General features: G+C 52.9%; 8 protein-coding genes across 8 annotated transcripts; 3 read left to right on the top strand and 5 right to left on the bottom strand.

The window, feature by feature from the left end:
* Window positions 1-134: 134 nt before the first annotated feature.
* On the top strand, window positions 135-4,361 carry ColSpa_06926 (nucleolar pre-ribosomal-associated protein 2; the record flags this gene model as incomplete). The annotated part of the gene is made up of 1 exon (XM_049273138.1): window positions 135-4,361. One exon carries the CDS (start codon window positions 135-137, stop codon window positions 4,359-4,361), a length of 4,227 nt encoding a protein of 1,408 aa, XP_049129095.1.
* A 1,009-nt stretch (window positions 4,362-5,370) lies between these two features.
* Window positions 5,371-6,716, bottom strand: ColSpa_06925 (3-ketodihydrosphingosine reductase gsl-3; the record flags this gene model as incomplete). The annotated part of the gene is made up of 4 exons (XM_049273137.1): window positions 5,371-6,106; window positions 6,133-6,299; window positions 6,362-6,594; window positions 6,680-6,716. 4 exons carry the CDS (start codon window positions 6,714-6,716, stop codon window positions 5,371-5,373), a joined length of 1,173 nt encoding a protein of 390 aa, XP_049129094.1.
* Window positions 6,717-7,421: 705 nt separating this feature from the next.
* Window positions 7,422-9,278, top strand: ColSpa_06924 (uncharacterized protein; the record flags this gene model as incomplete). The annotated part of the gene is made up of 1 exon (XM_049273136.1): window positions 7,422-9,278. One exon carries the CDS (start codon window positions 7,422-7,424, stop codon window positions 9,276-9,278), a length of 1,857 nt encoding a protein of 618 aa, XP_049129093.1.
* A 3,132-nt stretch (window positions 9,279-12,410) lies between these two features.
* ColSpa_06923 (3,2-trans-enoyl-CoA isomerase) lies at window positions 12,411-13,439 on the bottom strand (the record flags this gene model as incomplete). Its single annotated transcript, XM_049273135.1, is given in 3 exon segments — window positions 12,411-12,596; window positions 12,608-13,034; window positions 13,243-13,439. 3 exon segments carry the CDS (start codon window positions 13,437-13,439, stop codon window positions 12,411-12,413), a joined length of 810 nt encoding a protein of 269 aa, XP_049129092.1.
* A 657-nt stretch (window positions 13,440-14,096) lies between these two features.
* ColSpa_06922 (DNA-directed RNA polymerase I subunit RPA49) lies at window positions 14,097-15,544 on the bottom strand (the record flags this gene model as incomplete). The annotated part of the gene is made up of 3 exons (XM_049273134.1): window positions 14,097-14,957; window positions 15,011-15,336; window positions 15,409-15,544. The coding sequence occupies 3 exons, from the start codon at window positions 15,542-15,544 to the stop codon at window positions 14,097-14,099; spliced, it is 1,323 nt and encodes a 440-aa protein (XP_049129091.1).
* A 2,517-nt stretch (window positions 15,545-18,061) lies between these two features.
* Window positions 18,062-19,018, bottom strand: ColSpa_06921 (TPR repeat protein oca3; the record flags this gene model as incomplete). The annotated part of the gene is made up of 1 exon (XM_049273133.1): window positions 18,062-19,018. The coding sequence occupies one exon, from the start codon at window positions 19,016-19,018 to the stop codon at window positions 18,062-18,064; it is 957 nt and encodes a 318-aa protein (XP_049129090.1).
* Window positions 19,019-22,347: 3,329 nt separating this feature from the next.
* Window positions 22,348-22,937, top strand: ColSpa_06920 (uncharacterized protein; the record flags this gene model as incomplete). Its single annotated transcript, XM_049273132.1, has 2 exons — window positions 22,348-22,668; window positions 22,722-22,937. The coding sequence occupies 2 exons, from the start codon at window positions 22,348-22,350 to the stop codon at window positions 22,935-22,937; spliced, it is 537 nt and encodes a 178-aa protein (XP_049129089.1).
* A 263-nt stretch (window positions 22,938-23,200) lies between these two features.
* On the bottom strand, window positions 23,201-23,917 carry ColSpa_06919 (uncharacterized protein; the record flags this gene model as incomplete). The annotated part of the gene is made up of 1 exon (XM_049273131.1): window positions 23,201-23,917. The coding sequence occupies one exon, from the start codon at window positions 23,915-23,917 to the stop codon at window positions 23,201-23,203; it is 717 nt and encodes a 238-aa protein (XP_049129088.1).
* Window positions 23,918-24,945: the final 1,028 nt, after the last annotated feature.

Genomic DNA, 24,945 nt, shown 5'->3' with positions numbered 1-24,945 from the left:
TGGGTGGGGCGGCAGAATCCCGAAATTTTGGGAAAGCTCCAGCCAAAAATCGCGGGGAGTCGTTGCGACTTACACCTGAGCGCAATCAGATGATCTGCACATCTGTCAAAGCAACTTGAGGTCGGTTGCCTATCATGGATGTGGAAATGACCGATGCAAACACCAGCCTGTCGTCTGAGACCATCGTGAGTTTGGCACCCATGATCATTACCCGTCTCCTGCTAACATCATCGAAGACGTCTGATAGGGATTTGGTGAAGACCGTACGATCTCTCGACCAGACGGGCCCCGGAGCCAATGGCGAAAACCTTGATCGAGTGTGGAAGCAGCTTACTTCCGCTAGTCAGAGCCCGTTCTCTGCGGCCGAAGAGAGCGTCCTCAGATGGCTTCTCAAGGTTATGAAAGCGAACAACGACGAAGCCGAGACGATTCGACGATTCCCTCTGACATGGCGCATACTCGGCTGTGCTTTCCAGAGAATACCTCTCTTCTCTCTTGCAAAGTCACTTGCCGATCGAAAGTTCATGGCGGTTCTGCAGCAAACCCTCAAGGGTGTCGCAAAGCCCAGCACTGAAGCCAAGATGTTGGATTCGAAGTCGAAGAAGAGGAAGAGGGCGAGCACCGTGATGTTTGAGTTACAGACCCTCAAGTCGTCCGAAGGCTGCTTAGCAACTGGGGAGGCTATATTCGGCGCGCTGAAGATCATCTTGGCACGTCTGGACCCGGCGGCGCAATGGTCTGCCCACGACAGAATGGGAGCGGAACATATCAAGGCACTCTTTGCACAACCTGCCACTGATGCGGTAGATTACCTTGCGCCTCTACTTTCACTTTGTGACTACTCTCTGTCAGCATCAGATACCGAACTCTTCGAAACGCAAGAGTCCTGGGTGAGGGTATTCTCTTCCGCTTGGGAGTTGCATCTTCAGGGAGGTGCCGACGCATTGGAAGTAGCGACACATTTCTCGCGCACGTCTTTCTCCATCCTCGGAAAGATCAGGCAGCGGCTAGATGTTGACGACCAAGTGGCCAGGCTCTGGACCCGAGATCTAGACAGGTTTCTGCAGCGCAACCTGGTTCTGCCGTCTAGGTCAGCGTACCTAAACAGAAACGACCTTGAGGTCGTCATCCGTGCCTTCGAGATGGTCAAGAGCAATGCTTCGGTTTCCGTGCCGATTCTTTACAGCCTGGTGTCATCTGCACCAAGAGTTGTTGGTGGACTCACCACAACCAAGGCCGAGGAGGCCTGGATGCAGGAAGTCTTCAAGATGTCTGAGCGTACAATCAAGCAATTGTCCAGTGACCAAAAGTCGCAGGCAATGGCCATGATTCTCGAGGAAGCGATTAGGAACAAGTCACGCATTGCCCTGGACGATCTTCGATTGGTCTGCAACAACTATGCAATTGCCGGCAGTCCTAGTGAAACTGATTGGCGTCTCCTCTCGCTCGTTGCTAAGTGTGACGCGGATGCTTTCCTGCAGTCTGAAGAGGGTTCACAACTGTTTGATCAAGTGTGCGACAGAATCACTGAAGTCGGGCCGAAGGCCGACGAGGCGACTATGCTTGAGCTCATCGAGTCGTTGATCACCGGCTTCGAAAACGCCCGCGACTTGTCGACGTTCTTGCAGAAGTGGTTTTCCCAACTCTCATTATTCGAGGACAAGGCGCTACGCTCTGGCGACCGGCCTGTCTGGTTCACCAGGGTGCATCGCAACCCAACGCTTATTGGCGGCATCGAGAAGTCTTTAACCAACAAACAAATCGTCAGCTTACTGCAATGGATCGAAGGCCAGGAGAGCCTCCGGCCGGCAGCAGTCCTGATCTTCCTCAACACCATCGCATCCGCGATCACCAAAGACGACTTTGCCGATGCTGTCGGTACCCAACTGTCGGACCTTACCCTGAAAATCTGGTCTTCTAGCAAGACCCCGTCTGATATCCGTTCTTTACGATGGAGAATCATTTCCAAGACAGTCTCCTGGCTAGACTATGAGCAAGCTACTGCTCTCTGGGATAAGGTTCAGGCCGACCTAACGAAAGTACTGCAAAAAACTAAGTTCGATGACGAAGACACATGCGAGGCCTTGGATTGCGCATACCACTTCTGGTTGTCCATGTACCCAGATGGCCGCGATCAGACCGATCTTGCTTCACTACTCACGACTTTCGTTGAGAGGCTATTGAAGAAGGTGAAATTGGAAGATCTCAAAGGGTTGGTTGATACTCGAGATCTCTCAAGTACAAACACCTCCGACGTTCCCAAGTTCTGCTCAGAGTTTCCCTTAGCTGCGTCAAGGCTCGTAGATTTGCTTGCCAAGTCTTCCGGCACTGTGCCTGATTACCTGCACCGGATCCTTAGCGTGAAGGTATCTAAGGACAGCGGGACGCAACTAGGAAACGTTATCCATGCTGTTGTTTCAAACGAGAACAACATTGGTAACAGAAAGCTCGCGGGCGGTGTGGTTGATTACACCATTGAAATATTCTCGCAAGTGTCAAGCAAGTCGTTTCCCTGGGTCGAGAAGCGCAGCAGAGTTGCTATGATCGAGCTTTCAAGAATACCCGATGAATCGATTACGAGACAGCAGAGAGAGCGGCTTATGGAGATTATGATTCCCAAGATACAAGCGGCAGCCAAGATTGATCTCCAGGACTGGCATCTAATTTTAGGGCTCTTGGTGAAGCTCATGCGAAGATCAACCTTCTACCAGAACATGTCATTCTTCGACCTACAGAACATCGCAAATTCGTTGGCACCGCTCTGTGACGAAAGCGACTCTAGAACGGCTCTCGGATTGTCCCAGCTTTTGTACCAACTGGCAACAGCTACTGTACGTCAAATGAACGACCACCAGGAGTGGCGCACGCAGTACTTCGGAAAATTTTCGACTCTCTTGGAGGACCTTGCGGGCGATGGCTCTTCTGTACAGATGACTCTGCTCAAAGCACTGCTTATCGTCGTGCTCCCTGAAATTGGGCAGAAGGAAAAGGTTGCTGTGTTTGACATAGATGAGACGACGTCGGCCTTAGGAAGCATTGTTCAAGATACCTTGAGTAACTTTGCCAAGGCGTGGCGAAAACAGAAGATCAACAAGACATTGGTCAACCGGGTGCTGATTGCACTGGACGCAGCTGAGGCTCTGCCGGAAGCTGTTGTCGAACAGCTGAAGGTTAAGGTTTCCCAGCTGGAGGAGGCCAGTCAACAGGCCATCTCCAACGGCTGCTTTAGTGGCTGGAAGTTGCAGTCGTTCCTCATCAAGCGTTTCTCGTCAAAAGTGGCCGACGCTCGACCGACCTCGTTCGGCCAGCTTTTCAGCACCGCCCTGTCTGCGTCGTTGCCTAGCGGTCCAGTCCCTGACCCCCTTGCTGACTTCAACCGACAAAATATCCTTGAAGATACCGTTGATGCGGCTATCGCTGGTCTTGACTATAATGGCAAGGTTCAGTACGTTCAGAATCTCCTGGCCGGCGTCCAGGCAGACCCAGCACCTCAGGCTGGCTGTTCCTCTGAGGGTCAGCTTCTGGCTATCCGCCGGGTAGTCACCCGAATGACGGGTAAGTCTTCGTTCCCTTCACCTCAAGCTGAACAAGCTCTGACGAGTAATCCAGAAGCTCCCGCCGGACTCGAGAAGTCCAAGACCTTCGACCTGGCTACGGCCCATGGCACGCTAATCAGATATTTGACCCAGACAAAGACTGTCCGCGAGTTCGTCAGAACTGCCGAGGTTCTCCAGCAGTTCCTTGATGTCAAGTCCAACGCCATGACTCAGTGGAACATCGAGGCAACTCTGAGTACAGTCGCAGTGATCGTTGCCAACGATCCTGGTCGCCTCCTCGAAGCCTCCCCAAGTGTGTACCAGTGGCTCTGCAAGCTCATGGAGGTGGTCATCAAGAAACACCGCCTCCGTCTCGAAGGTCACTACCACATCCTCATCACCACCCTTGAAGCCCTTCTCGGCGCCCTGGCCCGCCCCTCGTCGCAATACAAGACTTCCATATCCGTCCGCGCAAAGCACGCCACGCATTTTACGCGCCTTGTCACACTCATCTGCGAGCCCGCAGCGGCAGCCGTCTCGCGCGTGCAACATTTGAGTGCCCTCGACTCGGCGACCGACGCGGCCAAACGCTCCGCCGGTCGGCACATGTACCTCGTGCTCATGGCGTATGTCAAGATGCAGCTCGACGTCGACGTTCCGCGTGACGTGCGCGAGGCGTTGGAGCCGGGTATGAACTCTGTCTTCGACATCACACCGCTCGAGGTCAGGAAGATCCTAAACGATAGCATGGACGCTAGTGGAAGGGCGATTTTGAGGGAAATGTATAAAAGATACACCAAGTTTGGCAAGTGGAGCGGTGTATAAGAGAGGGATTGGTTTATGGAGACTGTGTGCAAGATACCCTAGATATAATACAGCAATTCTGGCAGCACTTGCATCATCAAGTCCAAGTATTGTGGCTTGAGCAAAGCGGAAGGGCTTTGCTCCCAGTAATGTATGTGTCCATACTCGAGGGTTAAGGAGCACGCAGTCAGTAGTACCCGATTATGCCAACCTTTTCCAGCCTCGTAGAGTCCTTGATTTATGACTAGGCAGAGAGACTGAAGGTGCACTTGATGGCATTTTTTTGATGGATTGGTGATACCTGCAGGCATTTTGATGTCAGGCCCGGTTGATTTCTCTCAGTTGAAGACATAGACTTGTTGTTTGGTACTAGATGCTCGATACGGGCTGTCTTCATCTCTCGCCCCTGTTCTCGGTGTGTTACGCTTAGAAAACGTGACAGTTACAACGGTATATTTGTTTTGACAGACAATCTAGCTTGTAGCTAACGCATTGAACAGCTTGTATTGGTCTCTCGACCGGAAGTCATGTTTTCTTGGCATCCCCCTATAGATGAAGACATATTATCGAGTTTAAACTGTGCAGAAAATAGGATTATATGCAGAATTAATTGACGTTCGATCTCATTATATTTTAGTCAAATAGTGATTTGCTGCAAATATACATTTTCACCACTCGAAATTGGTTCCATAGCCCCAAATTCGTATGCATGCCTGTTCGATACTGTTATCATTATAGTAAAGCGTTTTCAGGAAGTCAAACATACGAAGCCATGGAGAAAAATGATGTGCTGAGACTGTAGCGAGAGAGAACGGATACCTTAAACTTTAGTCACCATCACCCCATGTCCTTGGGCTGCGTCTCTTCATGTCTGAAAGAACTTTGAATAATTCGGCTTTAGCTCCTTGTCACTAATTCGTAATCGGAACGGACGGAACAGGTAGAGGGCCGTAACGCCCTTGTCATCAAGTTTCTTCGTATTAACGTTGTGGGTATCTTTGATTGCCTATCTTTTTGCAGCTCTCTGCCCTCATGCCCTGGGCTTCGGCTTCCCATAAGTAGCTGGGTGACCATGCTTCTTGCCATAGTTCCTGCACTGCTTCAGCAAATCAGGCAACATAAACACCCACACCCATGAGGTGACCCAGATCATGAACGTGTCGAGCACCCAGTTGTTCCGTAGAGAGCCGCCAAGGCCACTCCACTTCATCAGACTGCCCAGGAACGCAACAGTGACAAAGTAGTCACCTCTCTCCAGGCCCTTGATGGACAGTCTGGCGACCTCCTCGGGCGATTGCACAGGGTCAAGCTCCTCGAGCTGATGGGTGATTTGAGGCTTGGTCTCGTTCTCCCTCTCCAAGCCAGGGCTGGTGATGGTCCCAGGAAAGACGACGTGGATCTTGACGTTCTGGGGATACAGCAGAACCTCCTGGGAGAGTGTGTCGGCCAACCCGCGGATGGCCCACTTGGACCCGGCATACGGCGCGTACCCCGCGATGGTGAAGAAGGCGACAACGCTCGTGGTCATGATCAAGTGCCTCGGCTCGTCCTCGATGGGGGCTTCGGGAGCGAGCCACTCGCGCAGGATGGAGTGGGCCATCTCGGCGGTGCCGTAAAAGTTGACGTCCATGTTCTTGCGGGTCTCGGAGAAAGGCACCTCGGTGAAGAAGCCGGTGGTGGCCATGCCGGCGATGCACCAGACAATGTCCGGGCTGCGACCGCCGTTCCAGGCGGTGGCCTCGGCGACGATGGGGCGGCGTAGTTCTCTGCCGTTATGTCGGCGGTGATGTACTTGAAGCGCTGGGTCTCGGGATGCTTGGCGACGGCCTTGAGCTCGGTGATGAGCTCCTCGAGGCGGGCGGCATTGCGGGCAATGAGTACGAGGTTTGCGCCTTTTGCCGCAAGCTGGAGGGCGACACTACGGCCCATGCCTTCCGATGCACCGGTCAGGAGGACGGTCTGACAGAGTGATTGAGTTAGTAGCTGGTAAACTGGAAAGTGTTCGAGGTCGGCGCGTTTACCTTGCCATCGACAGGCATGTGATTCTTTCTGTTGAATAGACCCATGGCGGATGCGAGGAGGACAGCAGCGAGTCCAGGGAGGGCGATCCGCAGAGCTTGCGATGTGTATTCCATAGCTCGAGAGCCGAAGAAGGAGAGTATTGTAGGCGCAATCGAGATGAAGAGATCTTTATGTTCGGCTTCGTCGGACTGGGACTTTGGTCGAGGCGCGCAACACGCAGGACCAGGAGAAGCTGTAGAGTGCCGGTTACGGTTTAGCCACAACGCGGTCGGGTGGTTCGTTTAATTGAGTGGAGTCACCAGCGTGCTCTAAGTCACCTAGCAGGTGCCCGCCGGGGGACCGCACGGCCGGCATGATGGTCAGTAGACACGCCGAAGAGGGTGCGATACGATATCGTTATTGTATCACGGTCTCTACCCGGCTGCGCGGCAATGCGACCAAAGTAGATTGTTGTCTTGGATCCTAGCGGAATAGGTGTTCGTTTTCGTTACCCACATTTCTCTAAGCGTAGGTAAGTAATGAACATGGATAGGATACGATGAGGCGCATAGGACATGATGCAGTTGGAGTTCACAAGGGACTGGAATACCTAGCCAAACTGGACGGGTTCCAGTCCAATCATTCCTGGTTAAGTGAAACAGCTTGAGGTGATCGGATCTTGTAGAGTAGATGGCATTACTGTACTGCATACGCTTACAACGATCTCTGGTACGTATGAAAAGTCGTTATCTAGCTTCATGGACTGAGACGGGTTTCCATTGTAGGTAGAAAGGGCACAGGCTGCAAAGCTGAATGCTGAAGTCTGGGATGTGAGAGGATCAACCCCACTATTGGGATTGTGGTAATTCAACCAATGAGACTCGATGCCACCAATATGTCTCCACTAAAAAGTTCTGCGCTCGATGGATGCAAGAACATTTTTCGTTGTCGCTCAGGTACAGCGAGAACCCACATCCATCCGACGCCCGTCTTCAACCAGCGACACCGACCTGCCGCCTCTCTCCTCAACCCTTTTTTCCAACAAGGTTCGACCCATTCGAACAGAGCAAAATAGTCAACATGGCGAAGAAGCGCAAAGCGTCCGCGCAGAATGCGCGCACCGGCCCCAAGGAGCTCGACCCCGCTGACGCTCGCCTCGGTCCCATCACCACCTACGAAGATGTCGCCGATTCCGAGGAGGAGTACTTCCTGAACCGCGACAAGATCATGTTCGACGAGGGCCCCAAGTCCAAGAGGAGAAAGAGGGAGGAGGAGGAGGATAACTTCCTGGACAATTCGGAAGAGGAGATCCTGGATCTCGACAACGGCGACGATTCCGACGAAGAAGAGACCAGAAAAGCACCCCGCAAATCCAAGAAGGCCAAGGCTGGAGCCGATTCCGAGGAAGAGGGTGAGGGAGAAGAGGACGAGGCTGATCCGAGCTGGTGGGGTTCTTCCAAGAAGGAATACTACGATGCCGACCAGATCGAGACCGAGGCTGATGCTCTCGAGGAAGAGGCCGAGGCCAAGCGCCTGCAGCAGAAGAAGCTGGCCAAGATGTCTGAGGAGGATTTCTTGTTCGATGAAGGCGAATGGCTGGCCACAAAGCCCGACGAGGCAGAAGACCAGGAGGTTGTCACCGAGGTCCTCAAGGACATTGAGGTCACAGACGACATGGGTCCCGAAGAACGCATCAAGATCCTCAAAAGCAGATACCCCGAGTTTGAGCATCTAGTCAACGAGTTCCAGGACTTGCAACCGCAGCTGGCTATCCTGCAAAAGGAGGCCCACGGCAAGTCGAGCCAATCATTAGAGGCCGTCAAGTACTGGATCCTTGGTTGCTACGTTGCTGCTCTCGCCAGCTACTTTGCTATCCTCACATCACCGGCGCGGGACGATGCATCAACTCAGAAGACTCTGGACCCCGCGGAACTGCGTGATCACGACGTCATGGAGACGCTTCTGGAGTGCCGTGAGGCATGGCAACAAGTCAAGAGTGCAGCACCGGTCCAACCCGACGATTCTATGGACGTTTCTTCTGCCGAGGAGGAGCTCAGTGCTGTGGACGACGTCGACGAGGCTGCTTTCGCTGCGGCGAAGGAGGAACTCAAGAGGCAGAGAAAGCTGGACAAGGCCGCCAAAGCGAAGAACAAGCAGGCTCAGAAGCAGGCCCAGGCCATCGAGGAGTCGCTCGCAGATCTCGACGACTTGCTCAAGCAGTCCAAGAAGAGCAGCAAGAAGAAGAAGGCCGCCGCCAAGGCTGCCGAAGACGGCGACAACTCTGACTTTGGCGAGGAGGAGGTTCTCGACGCTCGGACGGCCGCCGACAAGGCGGCCCGCAAGAAGAGTCTGCGCTTCTACACCTCGCAGATCGTCCAGAAGGCCAACAAGCGCGCCGACGCAGGCCGCGATGCCGGTGGAGACGTGGATATCCCATATCGCGAGCGTCTCAGGGATCGTCAGGCCCGCCTCAACCGCGAGGCCGAGCGACGTGGTCAGAAGTTCGGTGCCGATCTCGGTGACGATGATGGCAGCGATGGAGATGACTCCAGGACGGCCGCTGGCGTGCGCGAGGACGGAGACGACGAGTACTACGATATGGTCGCCGCATCTTCCAAGAAGAAGAAGGCGGAGAAGGCGGCGCTGTACGACGCCCTTGCGGCCGCCAGCAAGGCCGACCGTGTGGTTGAGCAGGAGGTCGTCGGCGAGGATGGCAAGCGCAAGATTACGTACGCCATCGAGAAGAACAAGGGCCTGACGCCAAAGCGCAAGAAGGAGGTGCGCAACCCTCGTGTCAAGAAGCGGATGAAGTACGAGGAGAAGCAGAAGAAGTTGAGGAGCATGAAGCCCGTCTGGCAAGGAGGTGAGCCCAAGGGCGGATACGGTGGTGAGATGTCTGGTATCACGACGGGTATTGTTAGAGCGAGGAAATTGTAAAGCTAGGCTGTTATCAGGTTCCTCAAATAATACAATTGGAATACAAAAGTCTTTTCAGTGTATGGTTCGTCTTTTCCATGAACACAGTCAAATGCTGGCTTAATGAGCTGTGTGTGTTGTGTGTGGCGTGTCTTGTGAGGAGGAAAGTACATAGCTCCAGGTACACTAAGTTACCTTAGCACCGAAGCTCGAGACAGCTGGCCCCACCAATTCCATCTGGCCAGAACAGCTTCGACTCCAACTATCAGCAATCTCCGTTCTGCAAACCTCAACGACAGGGCGAGCGCGACATCAGCGCAATTGGTCCTGCTAATTCTACGGGTCATATAAGGCCAAAGTAGACTGAGAACGAACCTCAATGATCCCAATAAACTACCGATAACCCCCAATTGACGAACCGCCGAACCCGCACCTCACACCATGGCGACGCCCAACCTCTCAACCCTCACGTCCTCCGCCCAGATATTCTCCTCCAACTACACACTCCCACAGATCCGAGCGATCCACCGAGCCCTCCATGTAGAGATTGACGAGAAGGCAAGCCGTCTACGCACGCAGGTCGGCAACTCGTACCGCGACCTCCTCGGCACTGCCGACACCATCGTCCAGATGCGCAAGGACAACGACGCGGTTCAGGGCGTCCTAGGACGCATGGGCGGCCGCTGCGGGCGCGGCGTCGTCGGTTCCAAGGTCTCCGGGCTGAGCGGATTCGAGAGCAGTGTCAGGGAGCACACCGGTGGGGACGTGGGCGTCGTCGCGAGGGCGAGGCTGCTTGAGGCATGTGGACTTGTCGTTGGACGTGTGCTCAAGGGCTCCGGCGCCGGGAGCCAGGATCTTAGCAGAGGGGATAGAGTCGTTCTCGCTAGTAAGGTGCTGGTGCTGAGCCGACTACTGGTGAAGAGCTTGGGAGAGGAGGAGACGTTGGATGAGGATGTTGGACACGCGGTTGAAGCTGCGAAGAAGAGCTTGGGTGGGCTCAAAAAGAGGCTATTGCGCTACATCGGGAATCTGTTAGAACGCACAGGAGATGACGTCAAACAGGAGGATGTTCTGAAGGCGTTATGCGCCTACAGCTTAGCTACCAGCTCTGGCGCGCGCGACGTTGTCACACACTTCTTACGTGTTAGAGGTGCCGCCATGGCATTGGCTTTCGACGTCGAAGACAAGGAGCGGCAGCGGACCACGGAAGATGTGTTGAAGAGCCTGATGTTGTACACGAAGACGTTGTTGGATGTGCAGGCTCTTGTGCCTTTCAAGCTGTCGGACGCGCTATCGAACCTCAAAAAGAGCCCTTTATTGGCGGATTCGACACTCAAGAAGCTCGAAGGCTTACGTCTCGACGTCTATGAGCGGTGGTGCGGGGAAGAGATCCAATTCTTCACACCCTTCATCCGCCATGACGACCTCGATGGCCCGCAGGCGAGAGACATGCTATTCAGTTGGGCAAAGGGTGGCAGCGAGGTGCTCATCAACGGCCTCAAGAAGACGATGGATCGGATGATGGAGTTCAAGGCCATCACCGAGCTGCGGACGAGAGTACTGCAGCTGTGGATCCGCGAGGGTGGCAAAGCCCGCGGTTTCGACCCCTCGGAAATGCTCGACGAGCTGCGCGGCGCCATCAACGGGCACATGCTCAACGTTGTTGAGACAAAGGTCAACAAACTGCACCTCATCGGGTCCGAGGTATCAGCGACGCTGGACTCTTGGCAGGATGGCGTGACGGATCAGTCTGTCGAGCTTTGGAACGTACGCAGCTTTGACATTGACCTCATCAACGGGCGGATCACTTCTTGCAAGAACTCGTAAGTCGACTACACGGCCGGAACGACTCGGTGTCCAAGGCGGTGAACGGGTTCCAGTCGTGGCGACACATCATTGACGAGGTGGGCGACGTGGTGGAGCAGCTAAAGAGGCAGCGCTGGGACAACGACATTGATGAGATTGAGGACGAGGAGACAATCGAAGAGAGGCAGCAGCTTCTCAGCAAAGACGACCCCAGCACGCTACACGAGAAGCTCAACTCGACACTCATCAAGGCTTTCCAGGACTTGGACGAGAAGCTTATGAGCTTATGGAAGTCCAAATCGGACGCGCAGAATAGCGGCAAGGTAGCCATGTACTTCCTCCGCATCTTGCGAGATATACGCCAGGGCCTGCCGAATCTCGACAGCGTCAAGAGCTTCGGGCTGGAGGTGGTGCCGTCGCTGCACGAGCAACTTGCCATTGCCGTTTCGGCGCAGCCGCTAGAGACTCTCACGAGCGAGGGACTTACGCAGAGGTTCGTCGTCGGCCGCCTACTGTGGGAGGGCAGCCCTGAGCTGCCTACGCAGCCTTCGCCCAGGGTATTCCGGTTCTTGCGGGATATTTCGACGGAGATGAGCGATGCCGGAATGGATCTGTGGAGCGCGGCGGCTGTGGACGTTACCAAGCAGCATCTCAGACGGCAGCTGGCTGAAAGGTGGCTCAAGGCTCTGGAGGCGCATCTCGAGGAGAAGACGAACGGTGACGTCCCTGAAGACAAGCCGACCACTCCTGTCGAGGATGTGCCCAAGGATGAAGTCAAGGAGAAGGAGTCGTCCGACAAGGAGGAGAAAGATGACGAAGCCTCTGATGCAGGGAAGAAAGAAGAGGCGTCTGGTGACAAGCCAGACGATGGAGACAAGACATCAGAAGAGAAACCGAAGGAGGAAGGAACACCCGAACCACCGGCAAAGGTGGACGACAGCCTTGCCCAACAGCGCCGCGACCTCCCAATTCAATGGCTATTTGACGTCTCTCTCTTACGATTATATCTCGACGCCCCGCCAGACAGCAAAAGCAACGAGCTCAAGAGCCTGGAGGACAAGGTCTATGGTAGCACAGGCTTGAACAGCGACGAGGCGCGACAGCGCATCGTCAAGTCGTCACAGGATTACCATAAGAGGACAAGTCTGCTCTTCGGCCTGTTGTGATGATTGTATATAGATACCCGAGTGATAGTCCGGTCGCCTGCGAAAACATTTGCGTGGGAAAGGGGAAATGTTTAGAGGCGCAACGAATGGAAAGTCATGATCTAATTTACAGAAACTCTGGCCACGCAGGTCTGGTTTTTATCGTCACGGTCCGTCCGGTCTGTCCTGGACATTGTGTGCCTTACAACTTGTGCCTCTTCTCGCCGCTGGCTATCTTGCGGAACTCCTCTTGCGGAACGCCCTTCATGAACCTCTCCAGCCCCGCAAACACCTCGAGCGAGTTCTGCTTGTCCATGGCATCCATCTCGGGCCTCCGGATCAGCGCCTTGATGCCCGTCAGGCTCTCCCCAATCAGGTGCTCCCCAGCCTGTCGTCGACCTCGTGCAGCACGAGCTCTCTGAACCTCGCGTCCTCGCCCTTGCCCGTGTCGAAGATCTTGTTCACGAACCCGGTGTGCAGCAGCTCCTCGGCCGGGATGCGCTTGCTCATGATGAGCGCCTCGTTGGCCTTGCTGATGCCAAGGCGCTGGACCAGGGCGCGCGAGGCGCCGCCCTCCGCCACCAGGCCGAGCGAGGAGAAGGGGGTGAGGAGGAAGGTAGAGGGTGTGGCGTAGATGAAGTCGGCGAAGGAGACGAGGGCGGCGGAGAGGCCGATGACGGGACCGTTGAGGCCGACGACGAGGATCTTGGGGTGCGAGTAGAAGGCTTGCGTGATGTTGAGGTTGAAGGCCACGAAGGACTGGAGCCAGTGCTTGTGAGCGTCTGGACCGGCGGGGGAGGCGCGCGCAATCGACACGTCAGCGCCGCTGGGGGTTGTTAGTAGCGTGTTCAATCGGGATGAGTATCTGGGTTGGGGTTCCCTGGGGCTTGCACGAGGGGCTTCAAGGGTGCAGTGTTGCGGCTCAATCTCCTCTTTTGTCCCACGTATAAAGGCTGTGAGCTTACAAGACGTCAAAGTGTGGGAAGAGAATGAGCCGAGGTAAGACGGCCGAATGAGTCCCGAGGGATACTCACGCAGAAAAGTAGCGCCCCTTGCCCGTCAGAACAGTGATGAAGACCTCGTCGTGTGTAGCAATCTCGCGCAGCTTCTGGGCGAGGTCGTAATACTGCGGTTGTGCGAGAGCGTTGAGCTTGCGGTCGTTGTCAATCGTGAGCAGCGCCACGCGGCCGCGGTACTCGAGGGAGATGACCGAGTCTTCGGGGCTGGCCATGTTGTCTATTGTCTGTGTGTGCCTTCTTCCTATTTTTCTAGTGGCCTATGAAAATATAGTTATGTCGTGGCCACCCGCTGTGCTTTTTGGGAAAATGCTGGTATGATGGCCACTCAATTGACGACAATTGACTAGTTTCATTACCGGGTATGCCGAGGAGGTCTACCCCGGACCCCACACCACCTACACCGAGATGCCTCGGCAGGATGGGGTGGCATTGCGGGGTGCTTGCGCTCAGTCCCGGTCACTGATGAAGACGCAATTGGCAGAGGACTTCACGCCGGCGCCCGTTCAGCTTCATCATCATGTTTTATTAAAAGCGAATTTTTGAACTCCATATCCGATGTGGCATAGCGTATGTGAATATAGGCTCTTCTGCTGTGTAAGCAGTGCATAGGTATCATCATCAGTGTAAACCGCCGATATGCATCATCTCTAAGATGCTTCCACAATGCCTCCACTACCCAAAGTCGAATATAGGCGAGACGCATATTTTGCTTTCACCTCCCGCATCGCAGATGTCTGTCGGCCAGCAAGCCCTTGTGGTGTACGAGACAACATCTGCTAGGGACCCTAGGTCAAGCTGAACCTGGTTGACTTTCACACTCCTATCCAGCAAACTCAATAGCTCTTTTTCACCCGTACGAACACCTTACCCTAACGGCGCTTCGGTGCGACTGATCTGAGCTTGGGGAAGTTGAGCGGCAGCGCGAGCTTGGCGACGTGCGCGGCCTTGCCCTTCTCCTTGGTTGCGACCTGCTTCACCTTTGCGCCGATCTCGTAAAAGTAGTTGTTCATTTCCTTCTGGTCGAGGCGCAGGTCCTCGCGCAGCTTGGACGTGTCGACCTCGAAGTTGTCGATGATGCACGCAAGAGCGCAGCAGTGCGTGATGAGCAGGTCGATGTGGAACTTGCGCATCTCGCCGCCGTCAGAGAACTTGCGGCGGATGTGCTCGATGACGATCTGCGGCGCCGGCGATAGCCGCTCCTTAAGCTTGTCCCGCGGCGGGATGCGCTTCGTGCCGCGCTGCTTGCCCGGCGCCGCCATCGTATAAAAGGTGAAGAGGAAGTAAAAGTAGCGCAGCAGCCGCATCTTGGCGACGCTGCCCGAGTCGGCCACCTTCTTGACCCGCGCCGCCACGTGCCGCGAGTAGCACAAGATCTCCTCGCCATTCTTGGCCGGCTCAACCCAGTCCTTGATGGGCACAGCCGCAAGAATCTCGCGCCCGATGAACTCGTCAGGGTCGTATACGTCCTGGATGGCATCGGCCTCGAGGTTGGGCTTGGGTACGGGCTTGGCCTCGTCGACGGCGGCCTGCAGCTGCTCGCGCGAAGCCATTGTCGCTGTAACGCCGCCGATTTCTTCCAGGATGGCCTTGGATGCGGTGTCGAGCTTTTTCGGGGCGCTGTCCCTAGTCTTATTGGGGTCGATGGCGTTAAGGGCGACGGACTCAATGGCCTTCTTGGCCTTCTTAGTACCAAAAGTCTGGCCGAGGTCCTTCTTGAGGTCATAGTAGCTCTGTGCAAAGTCAGCGAGTGTCGAGAACGCGTCTGGAAGGCGATTGAACGTACCTGGTTATCTGCCGGTGCTGTCATGGCCTCCTCCGTCGCGTGCTTCGCCCTGGCCACACCGCGAACCACCATCTTCTTCGCCTCTACCACCTGTAGAGTGCCCGTCTTGGGGTCGAAAACACCGACGTAGTGCTTCAGAGCCTGTTGGCTGTCGCTGATGCCGTCTTCTCTCGCCGTGTAGTCCATTGTCTGGTGACTGGAAGAGTGCAGGACGAGATCCTGCGACACTGCGGGGACTTTCTGCCGCCGCTTGCTGGCCAGAGCATCTTGCTTGACATACGGATTGAAGGGGACGCTTCTAGGTAGCCGGACTCCGGGAGTGGAAGCTGAAATCAGTTAGTATGGGGTGTCTCTCATCTCTCCTCGCGAATGAGAGCCTCGGGCGCAGAATGTCGTACCTAGGACTGGCGGGCAGAGTTGGGGTCTTAGGACCGACGAGACGGAGACTGTTGAGGGCTCGGTGGCCAGCTTCTTCTTGGACTTTGACGAGACGTCGAGATCGCGCTTTCTCTTCCTTCCATTTGCGTCCGCCATTGTTGCAGTATTTGGTTGTTGGCTACCGGTACAAGTGTTGGTACTTGGTCGGTGGTGATCGGCTCGGTGGGATGGCTTGCAACTCTGGAAATATTTTCTGTAGGGGTCTGTCGTCCAGAAAAAATGTCGGCGCACCGGCGTTTACCCGTGCGCTCCTATCGTGATAGGCAGGCGGTGTGGCCGCAACTGGAACGGCAAGTCTCTGGAAGAATCGCTAAACTAACAGACCCACTTGAGCTGTTAGACACACGTCACAGGTCAACGCCAAAATCGCACACTCAGTTGACCAAATTCAAGCTGAATTGACCGAGGCAAAGTGCAATTGAAATGATATGCTCTAGTATTTCGAATTTGCAAACGGTTGCTTGGCCACGAAAACCCGCGCACGGCAGACATAACGGGTCACTGAATAATAGCACGATATAGTTTTGGTTCACTTTTTGATTTTTTGAGGAAGCAAGTATCTGCCTTTCAATTGTCGTGCACGTCTTGATCCCAGTTCCTAATCCGCGTTGCCTCAAGACATCATGCTTCCTGCGGCTAGTCCATAAACACCGCGTTCCTCATCGTAGCGTCATCTCGACCGATCGTGTTGTCAGGTCCATCTTCGTTGAATCCTCATCAAGGTCTGCAGTAGAGTCGCGCGCCTGATCGTTTCATCATGACCCCAAGTCCCTTTGTTCCAATCCGTAGTGTGAATATAGACGTCTCGGGCGTGCCGAAACAGACTGAGTCGCTGGTGACGAACGCTGGCTGTCGCATCTCCGAAGTGCGAGTCGCAAGATGGTTTGATTGTGATTTCATCTCAAAAGATGGTCATGGTCGAGGGGAGGGTTGGCGAGTTGTTTATTTGCTTCGGAGTCGGTCAGTCGACGATCCAAAAACCATACAATTCTTCAATGGATGGAACTTACGAGCGAGCCCTCATCTTTCTTCTCTTGCGCTTGAGACGGCGAACGCGCTTCTTTCTCCACTTGGCTCTCATCGTGAACGACGAACCTGGGCAGCTTGGTTAGTTCATCATGGTCGCGCGCGCATACAATTGCGACCTTGGCGATCGTCGACGGCAAGCCCCCGCATCCCTCGCGGAATTGAGGCTGACACCGCGGCGATGGCCGTGGCTGGGTATGGAGCGCTGCACTTACTTGTCCTTTGAGATGAGAGGTGTTGGTGATGAACTTCTTCTCCAACTGCCAGCCGACCGCTGAAGTTTTAGTGGTTGAGCTCCGTAGGGCAGAAAACCCTTCTGCGTCACGTGGGCCGATTTTCGCGGGGCTGTCGCAGCTTCTAGTTCGTTTTTGGTGTGACCTCACAGCTCCACTTCAGCACCCCTCGCTTCAGTAAAGTGTTCCAGGGATGCTGGAAAGTCAGGGCAGCTCACTGAGCTCAGGCACCACACCGGCCCCTGCACTACATATTTTCTGCAGTTAGGAAGTTCGGTACGTGTCTCATCTGCCGTCCCGGAGCACTTATACCGGGGCAGTAACGGTCCACTCCGGCCGCGAGTGGGACGTTATCCGGAAGATTCTACCGTTGACTGCTGTATCGATATGGATACGGTTGCCAGTCTGTACTTCTTACATGAAGGAAAATCACACTGTCATCGGGTATCCTGTAATGACACGCAATGTTATTCCTCTGACGTCGAATGTCACCTGTCTCAACCTCGGATTTGGCACAGTCTTGGCTCGCACCCTCGCGACACATGATCCCTCATTAAGCGAAGCCGCTGCTCGACTACGCAGTAGTCTCCAGGCCCGATCATCAGATCTGTTTGTGTTCTGACCCGAGTTCTTGGCTTTTCATCCATTGGAACCGCTCACAACAGCGCTTCTGGCGTTTTCATCCACCACCAATCCCACCTTCGCTACGTCACACCTTATAGCCTACTGGTGGAGAACTATCGCGTCCGAAAAGCTGGAAGAGCCGGCTCTAATGGCCAAGATACGCACCGAAGTCACTGAATAGCATAGAACTGATAGTTTTTGAGGGACCCCTTCATGAAGGCAGAGAAAACATTTCTTACGGTATGCTTTTAAGGTCAACAGTACAAATGTATATACCCCATCGAAGCCCGGAATTTATTTCTTTACTTCGACAGCCGCGAGATTTGGAACAGAAAAACTTGCATCCTGCGTGGAAACCGGATATCGGAGCCATTGGCATTAAAATCATTCCCTCAAGATACTTTGGACGTGAGCCAAGGCGGGCTCAAATTATGAGGGCGATCATCTGTATATCGTACAGGTTCCCTGGTGGAATTTTGAGAGTTCTTGTGTGAGATGAAGAAGAGGATAGTAGAGGCGCATGGAGAACTTGGTTCAACTAACTAGGAAAGAGGGACGATGCTAGTACCTTACTTTCACTGTCTCAGACACGCCACTCTTCCCATTCTCATTTACTACCCTTGTTATTCTTTCTCTATTTCTACCTATACGAGTCAACCAGAGTTTCAATCTTCCTTATCGCGATTACTCAACAATGCCAAGGTTCCTATCTATCCAGGCCGCTATGGCTTCATGCTTCGCCTAGCGTAAGCAAAGCTTCTCTCGGACCATGGGGCTGGAAAACCAGCGGACGCAATTCTGGATATGAATGATCTTCTTCCTTCAACAAAGGTTCGAGCAACACCGTGACCTGCTGTGCTAGGTTTGCGTCGCGTGCCGCTAACCTTTCTAAGTCCCTCACGGCGACGCTCCTTTCTTCTTCAGTCAATGGTCGCTCTCGCTCTTTCCTCACCCCTTCAGCAACCTTGCCCTGCAATTTGCCATCTTCTCCTCTCTCATCTGCAAATGCAACCATGTTGCCTCTCCTTACGACCAGAACCCTGTCAGCGTAGTTCACTCCATCAATCCACTCTGCCACGCTCATGAGGCCCCTATAAGAATCTTCATGGACTTTCACAGGTGTGAGCCGAATGGGCAAGGCCCCGCTCCCCGCCTCTGGCAACCTCTCGTAAAAGCGGTGCAGGATGCCTAACCTGCTTAATGCCGCGGGCACAGCCATCACAACGACCTCGACACGATATCCAGCCTCGCCGAACATGCGGGCCAGCTCGCGGAAGTCATCCGGGTGGCGGCACGCGCTCTCGAGGAGGACATCGAGCTTGCGGACGATGGCCTCGGCGGCGGCCATAGCGAGCCACTTGCGCGCGTCAGGGCCTGTGGCGGGCGATGCATGAGCGGGGTTGGCGGAATCAAGGAGAGTGACGTAAGAAGGGTGGTAGGCCTTGTAGACGTCGGCAATGAGGTGCACCGGTGGATGGATGCGGCTCATAGCATTGAGAACGGCGGGCGCTGTGCGGGTCTTGCCGGCGCCTGTCTGGCCGACTATGAGCACGGCGAGGGGCCGAGACCGGGTGGGGTGCGGGGTGAGAGATTGTGGGAGGTCGGTGGGGAGGATCTTTGTGGTAAAGATTTTCTTGGACTCGGAGTCCGGGAGGATGTAATGGGACAGATCTGGCGGAGGGGGCATATTTAGAACCACGTGGTAATATGCGTAGCTAGATAAAGGTGATTCGAAGGATCCAACGTTCCGACTGTTTCGATAGATGTTGTTCAAGTTTCCGTTAGCGGTTGAGACGATGTTGACTCAAGATGTCAGTAGTGACAGGTGGTTAACGATGAGATGAACCCTGGCTCACTAGCATCCCCCGCCCTCGCCGAACTCCACCAAATGACCTCATCAGCCCAATCACGTTGTCAGCGCCCGTCACTGAACATCGAAACTCTGACCTAATCTCGAGGCGATTGTTGATCTGATCATGAGATGCGAGTTGAAGAGCATGATACATGATCAGTTCCACATCTCGACCCTCATGCCGATTCTATGTAACATCGATACAATTAGACGAGGCGGTCTTGTGCTCCGATCGCCGGGGCCGAACCCGAGAGTGTGGTTAACCCCGGACCAGGTGGCCCCGGCGCCTGTCTCTACTAACCCTGAGATCGAACCTCACTTACCGATTTGGGGAAACCGCTTCACGACGGAAAATGATTGTTATGACTTTTCTGTGGTGTCTATGATATCACTGGCCTAAGAATATGCGATCTAAAGCTCCGAAACTGAGAATGGAAACGAACTTCAAGCTTTCGCCGCAATAAGTGTTATGGGCTCTGAGATTTCACTGAGTCCTAGTTCTCTTCCTTGACCGCACCAAGACACAAAAACCGTTACAATTAGCTTAAGAAGCAATAGCAAGGAGAACCTGCCACATGTTTTTCAATTCTAGTGCTAGATTGCGTATCTGTACTGTCACTATAGCCTTGGCGTATTAGATTAACTGCCATCCTGAACTAGTAATTGATGGATCATCGTACTAAGGACTTCGTTGTAGTTACAGAGCTAGGTATCATCATCCTTAAAATAGACATACGCAACCAAAAAAAGCTCATCAGACGCCTAAAGCATATCTATCAGTGTTCTTATGGTAGTGGATTTGCTTTTGCCTGTTTTTGTAGTAACAAATAACAGCTAGGGCTCCTTGGAGCTTTCAAAGGCGTTATACTCAGGACAATAGAAAACCACTGTACAGAGTCGGATCTTCAGTGGCATCTTCACGGGCACTGTTTACCTGGCGGATACGCTCGATGCCTACTTCAAGGCATTGGAAACTTTTCGTCATCTCTGCAAACCCCATGGACATCCGTTGACCCTGCTGTCCGATAGCAAGCAGAACATGTTGTCCGATCGCCTAGACACAAAATAGTCAGATAGAGCCACGAGAACAGCTATCAGGTTGACTTATGTTGGTGTCTCTGCATTTGGATCCTTCACGTTTTTGTACTCTTCACTAGTGACTCCCAGTCATCTGCTTGAGTCGTGTCGCGGAAATACCGACTGACTACGCTGTGTTTATAACGAAGTACGGACTGAGTCAGGCACTTGATGACCATGACGTAGAGTTGGATCAAATACGTGCTGAGTTGAGCTTTCAGCTGCACCAAATCCGAGTGGAACTGATTGTAAGTTATTGGAGATCTATTTCGATGACGCTGGATTGGCGTAGTATATTCGCGACATCTGAAAAGCCTCCCAAAGCAGCAGTTTGCTCTGAACTTGGTTTGAGAGGAAGCTGAATGAAGTCAGATCCTGTCTTCCGCTACAATCGGGAGAATCACAGGTAGTATCACGCGAAACCCTTCCCATAACAGTGCAGCATGCGGCTCATTACTAGCAAGGTCTGTTAGAAAGTTTTCTCTTTCTGTCAAGATGGTGACGAGCCCTTCGGTGATACGTTTTGATTGGCTGCTAACGCCTCCATACTGTACTGGGTTCTTGCATCCTAGCACACCACGATGTGCTTTACCCGAAGGATACTCAATCCCTTGGCTGATTGATGGACGTAGCCATCGTGTCGCGCTTCCGTAAAGAACAGTGTTTACAAGTCAACATTATTGAAGCTGCTAATTGCTTCCGACAATGGCGTTCAGTCGTGGGTCGGACGAGCATCAAAAGATGTTCAAGATGAGAGTCGAATAATCCATATTGCTGGAAATACTTCTGACATGGAATTTCCGACGCCTACGTCATTAGATGACAATGAAACGTTATTAAGCTGGCTACTCTCCTCTTTTCTCATTTTATGACCTTGACCTGAGAACTTCATTTTGACGCCTAAAATAATTTAGCTTTAGCTGCGTGACGTGATGTCTTATAGAATCGCATATCTGTGCTTTTCAAAATTGCTGCCTTGAAGGATTCATGTCTAAGCCAGTCAGCGCTAAAGGCAGGATTGCGAAACAACAGAAACATACTAGGAAAAGTGGGAAGCAATTGCCGATCTTCAACCCAACCGCAAGGTGTTGCGCCCCGGTCCGATATGCTAAGAGTTAAGACAGGCTGGACTCGACTGTACGGTACACAGATACAGCAAGTCGTAAAACTTTAAGCAACCTGATGCTACCAATTCCTCCCATCCACTGTATCACCACTCTCATCCGGTCCGCCAGCAGCTGGCATCTAGGCACCAACACTGTCAAGATCTCTCATTGTTTGGTGCAATCGACATGGGAACTAGTCTCCCCAGCCATTCGCTTTCGCAAACAGGCTTAATGTAGTAGACCTATCAAATGCATGTATAACAGCATTCGAACTACTGTCCGATTCCCGACTTCAGTGGATTACACTTACACGCTATCGAAATCCTTTTGCAGTCTACGACCTATTTCAGACGCTAAAATTGTTAAATTTTGCGAACAACTGGACATCCTGGATTTCTTTCCGTATCCCGATAGGGCTGGAGTGTAAACAAAACCAGCCTTTTGATGTTGTAATGCAGTACAGGCAGGATCAAGAACGCAAATCAAGGGGGCTTGGAGGTTGAAATCCTTCTAAAGATCAGCGTACCGACATATGTCCCCTTGCGAGACATTACACGTCGTGTTTCCCCCCCGATCAAAGAAGATAGCCTACGTCATCCTCTCCCATGGGGTCCCTGGAAGCCAACAGAGGAATTATTGCTAGGCTTGCGATCAACTGATCTACGGCTTACTGGAGTTTAGGATTAGACATGGTATGCCAAGACTCACGATAATCCTGGGTAGGATCGACTTCCTCGTTGTCAAAGTTGGATCAGATGACAGCGCTAAGAATAGGGATGAAGTCACGTTAGTACAATTTCAAACTGAAATTTGTTCTACTATGTAGGCTTCCAAACCACATATATAACACCTGCCACCTCCGAAGTTCTGTCGTTTATAACCCTTATCAACAACTGAACAGGCAGAACAAGAAGTAAACAGACAAGACAAGCACACATTCTTCAATCTTTCGATATCCACCAAATCAACAGACCACTCAACATGAAGACCACCGACTTCTGTACCATCCTCCTCGCCAGTGCCGCCTCGGTGTCTGCGGCCGCACTACCAAACCAAGCCCGCGATGTTGCCGATGGCTTTTACCAGGTCACAGTCGATGACTCTGGGAATACCAAGACAGACTTCAAGCCATGGGCCGAGATCTCCACGACCTCAGTCAAGCCGCGCTCTCCTCTGGAGAAGCGCAGAGAAGCGTGCGGTCCCGGTTCTGTGAGTAGCGGCGAAGCGGACGAGGCCAACACATGCCTCGTGGACAACTTTACCGGTGACAATATCTACCTGAACAAGAACGCCTGGTCCTATGTAAGTTGGCCTTCAGAGATGCCAGTATCACGGACACTGACAAAAATTGACAGTGCGTCCGAGGCAACGTCGTTTCGTTCATTTGCCCGTACAGCGATGGCTACAAGGGCAAAGCCGACGTAAAGGGGACGTGGTCCTACGTGAAGGGGACATGCGGGCCGAGTAAGATGGGCTATGCTCAGGTTTCTAATGGTGTTGGAGACTGGACTGCGGGCTACGCCACCAAGGATGACCACTTCTGCACTGCGGACTTCAAGGTTGGTTCTTAGAAGCGTTGGTGGGACATTTGCAGCACCTCGTGGTTTCCTGAACCACTACGCCGATCTCTTCTTTCACTCAGACCATAGTCCCATGGCAAAGTGTATGAATGGAACATTCGGTGGTTACAAATAAAGAACACATGGCAGGAATATTAAAGCTTGTGAACATTCTATTGTGAACATTCTAAACATTATTCTAAAAATGTTGATGTAGGCTAGTTTACACGCGATATTTTCGCAATACAATGGTCCACAACGCAACTATATCCCGCTCATTGGTAGTCGCTGTGGCCCGTCGGCCTCACACCGTCCACTTCGCCAGGCTCTTTGCCAGAATTCTGCGCAGGCTTTGCCTCAGACTTTCCCGGACCCCCCGAGGTCACATTGCTTTTTGAGTTTGCAGAGTCTCCGTTTTCATCGAATTTGACAACCTCGATGTTCGTCGTCAAATTGCCCTTTGTCGCGCGGCTGTACGGGCACACCTCCTTGGCCTTGTCGACCACCTTCTGCACTTCTTCGTTGCTCAAACCCTTGACGCGGACCTTCATGTCGACGCGCAAGCCCATGTCGAGAGCCTTCATGTCGCCGACGAGGTGCACCGTCGTCTCGACGACCGAGTCCTCGGGCTTCCTGGGCATCTGGATCTTCATGCTTGACGCCGAGGCGTTCATGGCGCTCTGGAAACACGCGCCGTAGCCTGCCGCGAAGAGCTCCTCTGGGTTTGTCTTGCCCTTGTCTCCGGGACCGCCGAGGGCCTTGGCCATGGTAAGGTCCACAACGAGGTCGTCGCCTTCGACGTGTCCCGTGCGCGCGCCGACGACCTTTGCCGATGCGCTGTAGAGGACTGGCGCAGAGTCGGTGTTGAGGAGACGCCTCTGCATGTTTGCTAGGCGGGATTGCATAGGGATGCGGGCTGATGTGGGTGCAGCTCTTGACAGCACTTGAGGTGCGCGCTGCGCGAGTCTAAGGGTGCGGATTGAGGACGCCATGATGATGTTGACTTTTGTGTCTTTGGGATGTAAGACCTGCGTAGTTGAAGGTAAAGATGGTTTTGTGATATGATTGGAAGTGAGAGGAAGCATGTAAACTCTGTAAACTCATTGTTGGGCCTTATAAGCAGAGGTCGGAGCCAACTATGGATCGTCTATGAATGTACCGGTCACGGTGACGTAAAGCATATCAGCCCCCAGGCCACGGCCCTCCAGCTGACTCATCTAGTCAATCTCAGCCAAGAATCTCAAGGCTTGCAAGAATTTGCAAGACGCATATTTTCTTCTGAAATGTTGGCTTTCGATTGGGCAGTCGCCCAATCATCTTTGTGTGGGAACAAAGACGTTGGTTGCATTGCCTCAACCGGGGGAAGCTGAAAAGTGATGGTGTACGTATGTAAGAGGGACGACATCGCGTGTAATGCTATTGGTCCATTAACAGAGTGAAAAAAAATTCAGCAGACGACTCTGTTCTTTTTAACAATTTCCCTTGCTACAGCCTTATTCTTTCTTCCCTCATCTCGTTTTCGGTTTTCAATCAAAACTTGAACATTATGCTCATCCAATTTTCCCAGTGCATGGCTTTGACGAAAGAAGACTACAAGAGAAAAGAAGACTTGCATGGTAATCTGAGTTTTTATTTTTTTTGAAACTTGTGATAACTACTTAACTCAGAATCTCCAACAACAGGCCATAAGCTATCACAGGGGGAAAAAGAAGAAAAAAGATGTTAGGACAGACAAAGTAGTTTACATGTACGTGTACATTATCGTAACAGATGGATATTTCTTAGCACAGAATACAGCACCATGAAGATTCGGTTCTTCAAAGTTCCTGCAGCTGGTAGGACAAATTGGTTTCTTGCTACGAAAAGAACCTGTCCACACTTCTCAACTTCTCAGTAGTGCAGACTCTCTTTCGTCGCCTAGGGATAGATAACTCTAATATATTTATCTCATGGTCATAGTTGGCTGTCTGCTTGGAAGAAGATATATGGGGTAACCGTCGAACCTTAATCATAAGACATC

The sequence above is a fragment of the Colletotrichum spaethianum genome (assembly GCF_022836535.1).
Source record: "Colletotrichum spaethianum MAFF 239500 DNA, contig17, whole genome shotgun sequence".
Lineage (NCBI taxonomy): Eukaryota > Fungi > Ascomycota > Sordariomycetes > Glomerellales > Glomerellaceae > Colletotrichum > Colletotrichum spaethianum.
Note: the sequence above shows the minus strand (reverse complement) of the source record. Positions and strands in the feature narration are given on the sequence as shown.